At 38.2% G+C, this 14,446-nt stretch overlaps 1 protein-coding gene across 1 annotated transcript in view; it reads left to right on the top strand.

The window, feature by feature from the left end:
• Nucleotides 1-836: 836 nt before the first annotated feature.
• Nucleotides 837-14,446, top strand: part of LOC103604478 (L-lactate dehydrogenase C chain) — a 37,353-nt gene continuing 23,743 nt past the window's right edge. Inside the window, exons 1-4 of the mRNA XM_008589035.1 lie at nt 837-922; nt 1,242-1,376; nt 7,207-7,324; nt 12,703-12,876. Of these exons, the coding sequence (XP_008587257.1) occupies nt 1,251-1,376; nt 7,207-7,324; nt 12,703-12,876 (418 nt within the window). The 5' untranslated portion in view covers nt 837-922; nt 1,242-1,250. The remainder of the gene's footprint in view (nt 923-1,241; nt 1,377-7,206; nt 7,325-12,702; nt 12,877-14,446) is intronic.

The following is a 14,446-nucleotide window of genomic DNA, read 5'->3' on the forward strand; positions in this document are numbered from 1 at the left end:
AAAAAGTAAATTCCTCGGGGCTGGCCCGTGGCTCACTCGGGAGAGTGCGGTGCTGATAACACCAAGGCCACGGGTTCGGATCCCATATAGGGATGGCCGGTTAGCTCAATGGGTGTGGTGCTGACAACACCAAGTCAAGGGTTAAGATCTCCTTACCGGTCGTTTTAAAAAAAAAAAGTTTGATCTCCTCAAACCCAGGTTGGTCATTCCCAAGCCCATCCTTTACTTAAATTTCTTTTCAGCCCAAGAGTCCAGGTCTGTTCAGCATGCCCTCTCAGAAAGGTGCAAGTTAGGCGACTTCAGGCCGGGAGGCGAGTTCCGCCCAGGTACTTCCCAAGCTAGCTGCCCATCTTCGGCCTCGCCACAACCAACCACTCCCGCTTTAGGATTTGGAAGCCATTTGGAAGCCATCTCCTCAGGCCGCTGTCTTAAGCTGGCACCACCGTAAGAACGGCAGGCGCTCCCAGGAGAGTTCTTTCCCACGGGGACCTCGGGCCTGCCCCTCAGCGGCTGGGTGGTAGCGAGGTCTCCAAAGAAGCCTGGGCCCTAAAATCAGTCCCATGCCTAGGTTGGCTGAGGAAAATTAAACAACACTCCAATATCCCCTCTTGCTCACTCTTAGAGGCCATCTAAAATTCTTCACATCAGCATTCTGGTAGTATAGACCACAACCCTCCCCCACGAGACCCCTCTCAGGCCGAGAGGACACCCAGCGCTTGCCAATGCGCCTGCGCCCGGGCCGGCGGGGGTGGGGTGGGGGTCGGTGGTGGAGGGGAGGGCGGAGCTTGCGTGCTGACGAAGGACGGCTGTGCGTGGGAGCGTGCGTGCGTAGCGGCCGGTAGGGTGTAACTGTCGTCGATCTTCGCACCTCAACGGTCGTTGTTGTATTTTTCTGGTGTCATTTCTTTCGCCTTCCTTAAAGGTTTGCTTCGCTTTCGAGCCATCTGTATTGAGTTGCGCCAAACAAAGGATTTGTGAGCGTGGTGGCTGGGGTCAGGGAGAAATCAGAAAGCCTTTTTGTGCCGCAGTCCCTACACTGATAGACTGGGCCTTGCCTTTCCCCACTCCCACCGCCCCCTTTCACTAGGACATTCTTTCTTTGGCTTTCTCCCACTCCCAGCTCTAACATTCTGCAACTTAAGAGGTAGCTCCTTAGATGTTCAGGGTGGTTAGTACATCGTAGCTTCAGAGTGATAATTTTTGGGGGTTTGGTTTGACTGAAGTTGCGTTATCCCTGTCAGGTTCTCAAAATGTCTACGGTCAAGGAGCGGCTTATTGAAAATCTGATTGCGGAAGATACAGGCTCCCAGTGTAAGATCACCATTGTTGGAACGGGTACCGTCGGCATGGCTTGTGCTATTTGTATCTTACTGAAGGTAAGTGATAAGCCCAACCTGAAAATCAAGTAAGCACTTAAAAAAATTTGTTTTAACATTTATTTGTACGTATTTATGGGGTACAGTGCATTGTTTCAGTACTTGCATATACTGCACAGTGATTCACTTAGGGTAGATAGCATAATTTTTTACCCATTAGTCTCAAGTAAGCACTTTTAGGTCTTGCAGGTATTGATGAATTCAGGGTTGCAGGGCTAATACCTTGATAGCAAATGTGTATCCTCTCATCTAATTTTGATACAATTTAAAAAACATTTATTTGGAGCTGACCATGTGTAAGGCATTGCTAGACTATTTAAATTTACTCATAGGAGACACATTGATTGGATTATTATTATTACTTGTTTGTTTGTTTATTTATTTGTTTGTTTATTTATATATTTGTGGCTTGCCTGAAGGGAATTGAACCTTTGACCTTGGTGTTATAAAACAGCTCTCTAAATAACTGAGTTAATCGGGCACCCTGGATTATTATGTTAATACAACATTTTCTGTGGAAATGTTCCAGTACCTTGTCTTCCTCAAGGAATAATGGGAAAAAATCATATTTCCCAATGGCTTACATACACTTAATGTTTTAAAATAATTGTATAGATACCACATGCACATTGTAAAACGATAAATAACAAATTTGATAAAATAACAGTAGAAGTCCTTTGATTTTTCTTCTTTCTTTTTTCAAAGTATTTTTTCATATGCTTTTTGGCCATTTATATATCGTCTTTGGAGAAATGTCTATTCAAGTCCTTTTCCTGTTTGAAAAATCAGGGGTTTTTTATTTTGAGTTTTAGAAGTTTTTTATATATTCTGGATATTAACCACCAGATATACAATTTGCAAATATTTTCTCCCATGAGTTGCCTTTTATTTTGAGTTTTAGAAGTTTTTTATGTATTCTGGATATTAACCACCAGATATACAATTTGCAAATATTTTCTCCCATGAGTTGCCTTTTCACTAAATTGACTGTCTTTTGATGCACAGAAATTTTAAACTTTAATCTCTAATTTATTTTTATTTTTGTTGCCTGTATTTTTGGTGTTCTTGCATAAAATCATTGCCAAATTCAATGTCAGGAACCTTTTATCTTATGTTTTCTTCTAAGATTTTTATAGTTTTAAGTCTTGCATTTAGGTCTTTGGATTTTTTTTTTTTTTTTTTTTTTTGGCACCTTGCCTGTTGGGGATCTGAACCCTTGACTATGCATCTGTCTTTATGCCACTACCACACTGTTTTGATTACTGTAGCTTTGTAGTAAGTTTTGAAATCAGGAAGTATAACACCTCCAACTTTGTTCTTTTTCAAGATTGTTTTGGCTACTTGGGGCCATATGAATTTTAGGATAGATTTTTCTCTTTCTCAGGCATTCCTTGGCTTTATGAATGAAATAGTAAAGTTGAGTAGTAGCAGGGCCTGCTTCATGGGTGTATGACCTTGGAAGTTACACAGGCCTCCATACTTAGAAGGGCCCCATGCTTAGTTTAGTGCTCTGCTACCACCATCTTGAAATGCATAATAGTTTTTGAGCAAATGGCCCCATGTTTTAATATCTACCAGGCCTTGCAAATTATGTCGCCAGTCCTGGGTAGCAGTGCCTTCCTCTGCTCTTAGGGACTGGAGGCTGAATGAGATTCCACATAATTTTAGGATGGATATTTTTTATTTCTTTAAAAAAAATTGCATTGGGATTTTTAAAAATCTGTAGATACCTTTGGGTAGTACTTCTTTACAATCTATGGGCACAAGATGTCTCTCCATTTAGTTGTGTCTTCTTCGTTTCAGCAGTGTTTTGTAGTTTTCAATGTTTAAGTCTTTTGCCTCTCTAAATTTAGTTTTTTTTTTTTTTTTTTCTTAAAAGATGACCGGTAAGGGGATCTTAACCCTTGACTTGGTGTTGTCAGCACCACACTCACCCAGTGAGTGAACCGGCCATCCCTATATGGGATCCGAACCCGTGGCCCTGGTGCTATCAGCACTGCACTCTCCCGAGTGAGCCACAGGCCGGCCCTCTAAATTTAGTTTTAAAGATACTATTTAATCTTTATAACAACCTTAAGAGGTATGTACTATTATTATCTCCATTTTTAAATAAGAATATTGAAACAGAAATGTTAAATAACTTGCCCATGGCCTAGTGGGTAGAGGAGCCAGGATTCAACCTTTGGCAACTGAACACATATCCTGTGTTCTTAAATGCTCTAATATATAATTTATACAACATTTGGAAAGCTGTAAAGGGAGATGACAAAAAGAAGCACAGCCAGTTTAATTCCAAAATTCCAAAAAGGCTCAGGAATTGGAAGTAGCAGATGCCTCATGATAGAGTTTGGATGTGTTGTCCCCACCAAAACTCATGTGGAAATCTGATCCCCAATGTGGCAGTGCTAGAAGCTGTTTGAGCCACGGGGGCGGATCTGTCATGAATGGCTTAATGCTCTCCCAAGGTGGGGGGATTAATGAATGAGTTCTCGCTCTGTTAGTTCCCATGAGAGCTGGTTGTTTAAAAGACCCTGGCAACTCCCCTCTCTCCCTTTCACTTCCTCTCGCCATGTGATCTGCTTGTACCTGCCAGTTGCCTGCCACTTTCCACCATGAGTAGAAGCAGCCTGAGGCCTTTGCCAGGTGCAGCTGTCCCAGAATTGTAAGCTGAATAAACTTCTTTTCCTTATAAATCACCCAGTCTCAGGTGTTTCTGTCGTAGCAACACAAATGGACTAATACACCTCACAAGGTAGAGGTGAGGGATGGGGCCCAAAACAGGAGGATTGGTTGAAAGTTTATATGAGGAGAGAGAAAACCACCAGATTCTCTTCTGTACCTGAATCAACCAGGCAATCACCTCTCACATCCCAGCAGGCCAGGGAAAGCAGTTAATTCTTTGAAGAAATTGAATAAGGCTGTGCACTCAAGATGTCAAGGATAGTAGAAGACAGGCATCTTATTGAAAGCAGTAGGATTAAGTGAAAGTCTACATGTTGGACCATGAAGCATGAACCTTCTTACTCTCACTGTGTTACTATAGAGAAGACTGTCAGACAGAGATGGAATATAGAAGAGGAAAAAAAAGATGAATTTAGAGGATCAATAAGGAGGTCCAATAGGTGATTAATTGATGTTTCAGTAAGAAATGAGAGGGGAGAAAATTATTAAAGAGATAAAACAAAAATTCTGAAACTGAAGGATATGAGTTTTCAGATATAAAGAATTCACTGTGTTCATCACAATGAATAAAAAAAGGCCTACTCCAAGGCATATTATCATAAAATTTCAGAACTCTTAATTGTGAAAGGTCAATTGTTCATGCTGTTTAGTTTTCTACTAGATTCTACTATACTCTGGCAAATAGCCAGGTGAAGCAGAGTAGTTCAGGCCCCTGTCTTCAGGTCATATTGATGTATATTGTGGGATAAATGTAAAGTGATGAAGGATATTAAAATATGCATATTGACTTTAAAGTGTTTATAAGGATGTGTAAAGTTTTTAGGAATGGGTAGCTGTACAGTCTACTTTCTTGTCCTGTACAGAGCAAAGTGTCTATAGCAATTTTCTTTATTCTCTTGTTCTCTGCCTTATTATGGTTACTCTGACACTCCCTGCAGAAACGATCCTGGGACAGTCATAACTATTCTTATAAGATTCTGGCATGCTAAACAAGCCAAGGTTCTTTCTTTGGAATTCTATTTCAGAAATGACTCCCAAAGATGTAGTTAACTCTTTTTTAAAAAACCCAGCAAACAAGCAAACAACAAAAACTTTTTGAGCTTTGTCTTTGACAGTCAAGACAAATGGAGCTAGAAAGATTCCCTTGACAAGAGAATTGTCTGGTAACTTGTTGAGAACAGAAAAAGTTGGAAATATAATTTAAAAGCATTGGTTATTAAATTATCATCACTCAGCTCCAAATCCAACCATGTATATATTCTGCTTTGTGATGCTGGCGCTGGATCTCTGCATAACTTCTTAAACCTTTACCAATTGGCATTTTGTCAGGTTCTGCCAAAATGGTGCACTAGAGTGAAGCTGGAAGGCAAGAGGACTAGAGAAGAAGTGATCTCCTTTTTTGCTTGATGTTCTGGTCACTGTCATCCCCTCTGCAGCCCTTTGCCCTAATGGTAGAAGTTAGTTCTAGCCTCCAGCTTCTTTTGGAACTCTTAGCATTGTCCTCATTGTGCCTCTTCAGTATTATCAGTAGCAGTCAGGTTTTGCCTCCTTCAGAGGTCTGAGCTTAGCTCCTTGAAGTACTCCTTTATTCTCTCTCCTTGTTCCCTCAGCCTTAGGAATAGTAGCTTCTAACTGCATCTGCTCTCTCTGGGTTACCACAAATGTTCCCTTTTTGCTTTTTCAGCCCTCCAACATCTGTCTAACCAGTGCCCTGTATTAAATCCCCTCTGTTGAAATGCTTAGAGTGTTTTCTGTTTTCCTAAACAGATCCAGGGTTGGCCAATTAGCTCAGTTGGTTAGAGTGCAGCCTTATAACACTAAGGTCACAGGTTTGGATCTCCATACTGCCCAGCCACAAAAAAAAAAATATTCCTAAACAGACCCATACAGAGACACAGACTAATATAGAAATGGTTCCATAAACATGACTGTGTTTTCTTATCAGTTAGCTGAGAAGTGTTAATGCGATCCTTCTGGATGGAACTTCTTATCCTCTTCTCATTCCTGATATATTAACACACAATTTGTAAAGTTTTAGAATATTCAGTTTTTTAGAAATGCCAGATTACTATTCATCTTTGGAATCTGGCCACTGGAATCTGAGGGAATGTACTCCTTCTATATAGTTCTATACTCTGTTGAATGTGATGAAAACCCAATTCAAAATAGGATAAGCAGAAAGAAACTATATATTGTTCATGTAACTGGAAAATCTAAGAGCAAAGCTAGTTTCAGGTACTTCTGGATTCTGGAGTTCAGACGTATCAAAACAGTTTATGTGTATCTTTGTTTAGATTTCCTCTATTAGCTTAATTTTGGGGCAGGGTCTTTCTATGTGGTGGTAAAAATGGTTGTACAGGTTTTCATAGTGTCTTATGTTATTCTTAGAGCTTATGATTCCAAAGAAAAGTAAGACCTAATCTCCCATCTTTCATTTTCAAACCTGATAGACATTGTGCTCATTTATCATGCCTGGGCCCTATGCCCATTCGTGACCTAATTGCTCTGGCAAGAAGGAGAAGATGGAACAATTGCTGGGTCTGGTTATCTACCCCTAAGTTGGAGGACCAATGTTATCTGTACTGCACTGAACCACAGAAAAGAGGAATTCTATTACCAGAAAAAGGGATAGTGGACAGGTGAAAACAATAGATGTTTACCACAGGTGGCTACCTTTCTCTTTTGGCCATAAGGATGCATACTAAAAGCAGCTTCAGCCAACCAACTCAAGAATTAGGCTTAAGGCTAAATATAATAAAATCCTTTGAAATAATTCATAGCTTTTCATTAGTTTTATTTAATTAGGTTTTTTTTGCAGCTGGCCAGTACAGGGATCTGAACCCTTGACCTTGATGTTTTAACACCGTTCATTAGTTTTAAATTGTTATCCGAAGGGTAAAAAACCTATATCTAAAAAATTATAGCAATTATGTGAATGCAAAGCAATTAATTTTTGGTACATCCTATTGTTTACCTTGACTTCTAGCCACTCTAGGCACATTCAAAAACTTTTTTATAAATTTTCTTCTTAGTAAAAATATGAGACTCCTTTGATTATAAAGTAGCTGAATGAAAGTCTTTTCATTCTCCTAAAACTTAAGTAGAACATGTTTCAGAACACTTTATTTAAAATTTTTATGTATTTTAGGATTTGGCTGATGAACTTGCCCTTATTGATATTGCATCGGACAAATTGAAGGGAGAAACAATGGATCTTCAGCATGGCAGTCTTTTCTTTAGTACTGCAAAGATTATCTCTGGAAAAGGTTAATTTATGTTTTATAAAGTGTTTTCAGAGCTTTAAAAAAACCATTGTATTTTACAAAACTGATGTCAATAAATATAAAATAGCACCATGTCATTAGGCCATATAGTTTAAAAGGTTAATTTTGAAAAAAAGAACATTTTATATCAATGGAGGAAATTTGGAAAATACAGAAAAGTATAAAGAAAATTTTGAATCTCTTCTGTTAATGATTTTGTGTAGTTTTTCCTATGCATTTGTTTTTTATGTAACTGACATTATAGTATGTAAATTCTTTTTAAACTTGTCATTCTGTCATATATTTTACCAAGGATATTTAGTCTTGAATAATTTTGATAATATATTGACATAGTTGTATTTATCCATGCTCTTTAACCTGATTTTCTTTCTGTGTATATAAAGGATCAGGATTCAAGGTACAGCATGAAGCCACAGAACACAGGAAGTGGAGAACTTGGCCCCATTAGTATTAGCATCGTATATTGACCAACTAAGAAGCTTCAGAGAATTGGGAAAAATAATGATTTTATCATACACTAAAGTATATAGTGCACTCTTTGGTACTGTGATTCAACAGATGTAATAATTTTCATAGAAACAATTACCCTTATTTTTCATAGAAACAATTATCCTTACATTAAGAGAAATAATTCTCTTTTCCCTGCCTCTAGGGACTGCCAGTAAAATCAAGTGTCTCAGACACTTCAGTGAAGGAAAATGGCTAAGGATTTGGAAAACAGGCGAAACAAATTTGAAGCTATTATTTACAATATTGTCAGCACCACGCTCAGCCAGTGAGCAACCGGCCATCCCTATATAGGATCCGAACCCGTGGCCTTGGTGTTATCAGCACCGCACTCTACCGAGTGAGCCACGGGCCGGCTACAATATTGTCAAAATAGGAAATACCTGGGGCCGAGCCCATGGCACACTCGGGTTCGGATCTTATATAGGGATGGCCGGTGCACTCACTGGCTGAGCGCAGTACGGCTGGTCTCAAAAAGGACAAAAAAAAAATAGGAAATACCTGGGAATAAATGTAACAAAACATGTAGAAGAGCTTTTGTACAGAAAACCCCATTGGAAGATATTAAAGATCTAAATAAATGAAGAGACATGCCTTTTTCATGGAAGCCTTGATATTGTAAGATGTCCATTCTTCCCATATTGATTGTAGATTATATGCAACCTCAGTCAAAACTGCAACAGGTTTGTTACTGTTGGACATGCCAAACTTAATTTTTTTTTTCTGGTGGCTGTCCAGTATGGGTATCCAAACCTATGACCTTGCAAGGTTGTTTATCTAACCAACTGAGCTAACATGCCAATCAAATTCTAAAATTCATTGAGAAATTCTAAGTTCCAGAATAGTCAAGACACTCTTGAAGAATAAGGTGATGGGAACTTGCTTTACTAGATATCAGGACTTATTATAAAGCTGTACTAATTAAGTGCAAAGACAAAAGATTGTTATATAACTTAACTACTAATATTGTAGGTAAATGGGAAATTTATGGACGTATATAATTTTTTGTTTTGGTAATGATAATTTTTATGGAAAGAAATAAAATTGAACCACTACCTAATACCACGAACAAAAAATGAAATCCCAGTTGGTTAAAAGACCAAAATGTGAAAGGCAAAACTTCAAAGCTTCTGTTTAAAAGATAACAAAGAATATCTTTATGACTTCAGAATAGGGAAGAATCTCTTAAACATAAAGACACAAAAAGCACAAATAATAAAGAAGATAAAGTTAAGAATTTGTGTTCAGTAAGACACTATAAAAGAGTGACAAGACAAGCCATAAATGGAGAGAAGATATTTGCAACATAAACAGCTGACAAAGGAATAGTGTTCAGAATAAAAATACTTGTATAATAAATAAGAAATATACATAGCACAATAGAAAAATGGGAAAAGACTTGAATACTTCATAAAAGAAACTCAAATAGCTTATAAATATAGGAAAAGACAATCTCTTTAACAACCAAGGAAAGGAAGATAAAAAACATATCAATATACCATTACATACCCATTAGACTGGCAAAAGTGTGATACTACTGTTTGTGAGGATGTGGAATAACAGGTGTTCTTGTGCATAACATGTAGGAGTGTATTAATAGTAAAACCACTTTTAAAAATGTTTGTCATTACCTGGTGAAGTTGAACATGAACATATTCCATAACCCAGAAATTGCACTCCTGGATATATTCCCAAGAGAAACTTGTGTACACATACACTGGGATACATGTACAAGAGTGTATTTTGGTTTAGTTTGTAATAGCCCCCAAACGAAAACAAACCAATGAATACCAGTAATAAGTTGTAGAAATTATTTACTGCATAACTGCATATTATACAGCAAAGAAAGTGAGTAAACTACAGGAATACACATTAACATGGATGAATATCAGATACATAATATTTAGCTAAAAGAATACCCTCATGATTCAAAAACAGATAAAACAATATGTTATTAAAATATGCATAGTTGATAAAACTTTTTTTTTAAGGTAAGCTCCAGTCAGAGGAGTGGTTGGTAATCTGTGAGTATGAAGGATATAGGTGATGTCTATCTATTAGGGGCACAAAGGAGATTCCAACGTGTTTACAATGTTCTATCAATTTGTGTGGTTTTAACAGAGTTGTTAAGTTTAACATTTAAAAAGTTGAAAATATATTTCTTATACATTCTTTTATATGAATGATATATTTCACAATAGAACATTTTGGAAATATATTTCATGAGCTTTAATGAGGAGGAGCAATAGAACATCATTGATTATCTACGTAATTGTCTCATCCTCATATGTACAATGAGTCCAAGTGCCTGGAACATAGGAGGTGCAAAGATTTTGTGGAAGGGAAGAATATAAGATCAGAACTATTATATGGAGCTTATGATAAAGTTAGGGGTTTAAGACAGAACCATGGGAAGATAACATGAGGCACTATATTATAAGGATGATTTGAGAATTATAGGCAGTAAGTGCTATAAAAATTCTGTGCAGTAAAGAGTAGTATTTACAAATGATATGATTAAGGGACACCTAGCAGAGGAACTGGTTTTTGAAGAAGTACTTGACTAATAAATATGATCATTGCTAACATTTATTGAGCACTTAATACATAGTAGGCACTGTTCTGAGTACTTAATGTATATTAACTCACTGAATTATCTTTTTTATTTTTTAAAGATGACCAGTAAGGGGATCTTAAGCCTTGACTTGGTGTAGTTAGCACCACGCTCTCCCAAGTGAACTAACCAGCCATCCCTATATAGGGATCCAAACCCTTGGCTTTGGTGTTATCAGCACCACACTCTCCCATGTGAGCCATGGGCTGGCCCTCTCACTGAATTATCTTAAGAACCATATTTAAAGAACTATTATCAGCTTGATCTTGCAGATGAGGAACTGAGGATCAGGGAGGTAGGCAAAGTAATTGTCCAGGGTCACACAGCTAGTAAGTGGCAGAGTTGTGATATAGGCAATTGGACCTCAGAACCTTTGCTCCATGCAACTATGGTTTGCTGTCTCTTTGAGGAATGAGTTATATTTAGAAAAAAAAAAATAACAGGTAAGGAGATGATGGCATTAACAGAATCAGAACACCTGGAAAATCTGACATAAAAATAAGACAATTGCTTCTTGGCCTTTTGGCTAAGATCAAGTGTAGTATCTATTCTTATCAGTTTAATATCTGATATATCCTCTATCTGAGGACAATATATTAAATGGATTTTTGGAGCAGAGAGATGGACTAGGAGCTTGCTCCATCCACTCCACACTGATCTGCTATTGTAGTACCTCCAGGAACCATGCATTCCTTCTGGGGAATAACGAGATTGAAAGAGAGAAACAAGCATAGTAGGTACTTCATTTTCCTAATGCTTTTTTCCTTTTTTTTTTTTTCCCCTTTCCCATAGGTTTCGGTCTGTCTCTTATCTTTTCTGTACTGCTCATGTCAGTAATACCAGCCTTTAAAACATTAAAAAACATGTTTCCATTAAAAAGAAAAAAGACATAAAGGTAGTAAGATAATTTGGAGCTAGCTATTATGGCATATACTTTAAGGGAATCTGTGACAGAATAATTAATCATATTTCAAATAATCTGAACCACAGAGAGATGCTCGAGAAGTTACAGTGTTTTTTGCCTGTTTATCCTGGTGGGGCAGAGATTGAGATTGTTTTGGATTTTTGTGGTTAGAGAAGACTTTACAGAAGGTCAATGTTGAGCAAGGTCTTTGAGCGAGAATGAGTAGGTTACATGTGCAGAGAGAGAGAGAGAGAACTTCCTGCTATAAGAGCTTTTACTTGATACAATATTAATCTCTTAGATTAATGTGTAACATAGCCTAAGAAATGTTGTCTTCATAAATTTGTTTTACCAATTAAAATCTTTACCAGGGCAGAAAAAACATAAAAGTGTTTGTTTCATAAGTAATTTCTTTTGGATTAGAAAGATGAGGATGACCATAAGTGGAGATGCAATAATATCTTAAAAATTAAGCGGATTTCCTTTTCCAAAAGAGCATAAAAATAAATTTTTTTAAAAAAGTAAAGATGGGATATAGAGGATATTTTAGCTAATTTAATTTTTGAATTCCTAGGGAAAGTAACTCCAAGCTATACGATGCTTTAAAAAAAAAGTCCAATATGGGTTAGTAAGCATTGTATCATATTGGCATTGGATTCAATAGGTGAAACAATTTTAAGACTGGTTTTCACATTTACTAGGTAGTTTATTTTCTTGTGTGGATCAAGAACTTGTTTGTTATCTCAAGTCCAGTCCCTTATAATAATTAGAAGTAAATACATTCTCACTCTTAGAATCCTGAAACAGACACACAAATTATCAGAGTTCTAAGCTTCTGTACATTTTGGTGTTTCTAAAAAGCCAGAAAGCTGATTATATTGCCTTGGGCCTTAATAACAAATGAGAGTGTGGGCTAAAGGGGATGGTAGGTTGTATTGTTATAAAAAATTTGGAGGGGGCCGGCTCTTGGCTCACTCGGGAGAGTGCGGTGCTGATAATGCCAAGGCCACAGGTTCGGATCCTATATACGGATGGCCGGTTGGCTCACTGGCTGAGCATGGTGCTGACAACACCAAGCCAAGGGTTGAGATCCCCTTACCGGTCATCTTTTAAAAAATAAAATTAAAAATTAAAAATTTGGAGGTAGTTTTGTGAAAACTAGCAAGTTGTAGTGACAAGGCTTCCTTCAGGTTATACAAGATAATACTACTGCATGGAAAGTCTATTCATCTGCAAATGCCAGATGTGAATGTAGATGAGTACTTTAATACCAAGAACATACTTTTAAAGAGGGCACAATCTTGATCCAAATATTGTCTTTTGTTTCCTTTTTAGATTACACTGTATCTGCCAACTCCAAATTAGTTATTGTCACAGCAGGTGCAAGGCAGCAGGAGGGAGAAAGTCGCCTTGCCCTGGTTCAACGTAATGTGAATGTCATGAAATCAATTATTCCTACCGTAGTTCATCATAGTCCTGACTGTAAAATTCTTATTGTTTCAAATCCAGGTGAGTCTTTTCTCCTCCTTTTTACTGCATAAGGATGATCTTTCTTTTTTTAACAAAAAGAAATGTTACAATTCCTTTTTTTTTTTTTTGTCTTTTTCCGTGTCCGGCAACGGATAGCAACCCTCAGTGTCGCCCCCGTACCGGACCGGGACCGGCAACGGGATCGCAGCCCTCGGCGTTGCTCCTGCGCCTCGCTCAGCCAGTGAGCGGGAACCGGTCCATATGTGGGATACGAACCCTCGGCGGGAGCGCCACCGCGCTTCCCAAGCGGTGCACTATAGCAGTGCGCCACCGGGCCAGCCCCGATACGATTCCTTTTTTTTAACAATTTCATCGAGGTAACATGTACAATAAACTGCACTCATTCAAAGTATACAATACAATGAATTTTTTTTTTTTTTTTTAAAGATGACCGGTAAAGGGATCTCAACCCTTGACTTGGTGTTGTCAGCACCACACTCCAGTGAGCAAACCGGCCATCCCTATATAGGATCCAAACCTGTGGCCTTGGTGTTATCAGCACCGCACTCTACCAAGTGAGCCACGGGCCGGCCTTACAATGAATTTTTTTTTTTTTTTTTGTCTTTTTCCGTGTCTGGCAGCGGATCGCAACCCTCAATGTCGCCCCCGTACCGGACCGGGACCGGCAACGGGATCGCAACCCTCGGTGTTGCTCCCGTGCCTCGCTCAGCCAGTGAGCGGGAACCGGTCTGTATGTGGGATCCGAACCCTCGGGCGGGAGCGCCGCCGTGCTTCCCAAGCGGCGCACTATCCAGTGCGCCACCAGGCCGGCCCCTTACAATGAATTTTAATAGATGTAATCACTCATGAAACCACCACCATAATTAAGATACAAAAAATTTCCCTGAAAGTTTCCTTGTATCCCTTTGCCATTCCTTCGTCATTCCACCTCTGGCTGCATTTTTTGGAATTTTATGTAAATGGAATCATACTGAATGTAGTCTTTTCTGTCTGGTTTATTTCACCCAGCATAATCATTTTGGGATTCATCCATGTTGGTGGGTATATCAGTGATTTGTTCCTTTTCACTGTTGAAGCACATTCTTTTGTTTATATATTTTAAATACTCTTGTTTATTCATTCACCAGTTGATAGATATTTAGGTTATTTCTAGTTTGGGGCTAATATGAATAAAACTAATATGAGCATTTGTGTATTTCTGTGGATGTATGTCTTTATTTCTCTTGGGTAAATACCTAGGAGTAGCATATGTGGGTTATATGGTATGTATATATTTAACTCTATTAGAAACTGTTTTTCAAAGTGGTTGTACCTTTTTACATTCCCATCATCAGCGTAAGAGAGTTCTAGTTGCTACACATCCTTGCCAATATTTGGTATTGTCAGTCTTTTTCATTTTAGCCATTCTGGTATCATTGTGGTTTTAATTTGTATGAGGACACTTCAAAAAGTTGGTGGAAAAATAGAATTAAAAGATAATATGAATCTTTCCATGAACTTTTTTTTTTTTCCTTTTTGTCTTTTTTCGTGACCGGTAACGGGATCGCAACTCTCAGTGTTGCGCCCGTACCACGACCGGCAACAGGAT

Source organism: Galeopterus variegatus, unplaced genomic scaffold, assembly GCF_000696425.1.
Source record: "Galeopterus variegatus unplaced genomic scaffold, G_variegatus-3.0.2 Scaffold5166, whole genome shotgun sequence".
NCBI lineage: Eukaryota > Metazoa > Chordata > Mammalia > Dermoptera > Cynocephalidae > Galeopterus > Galeopterus variegatus.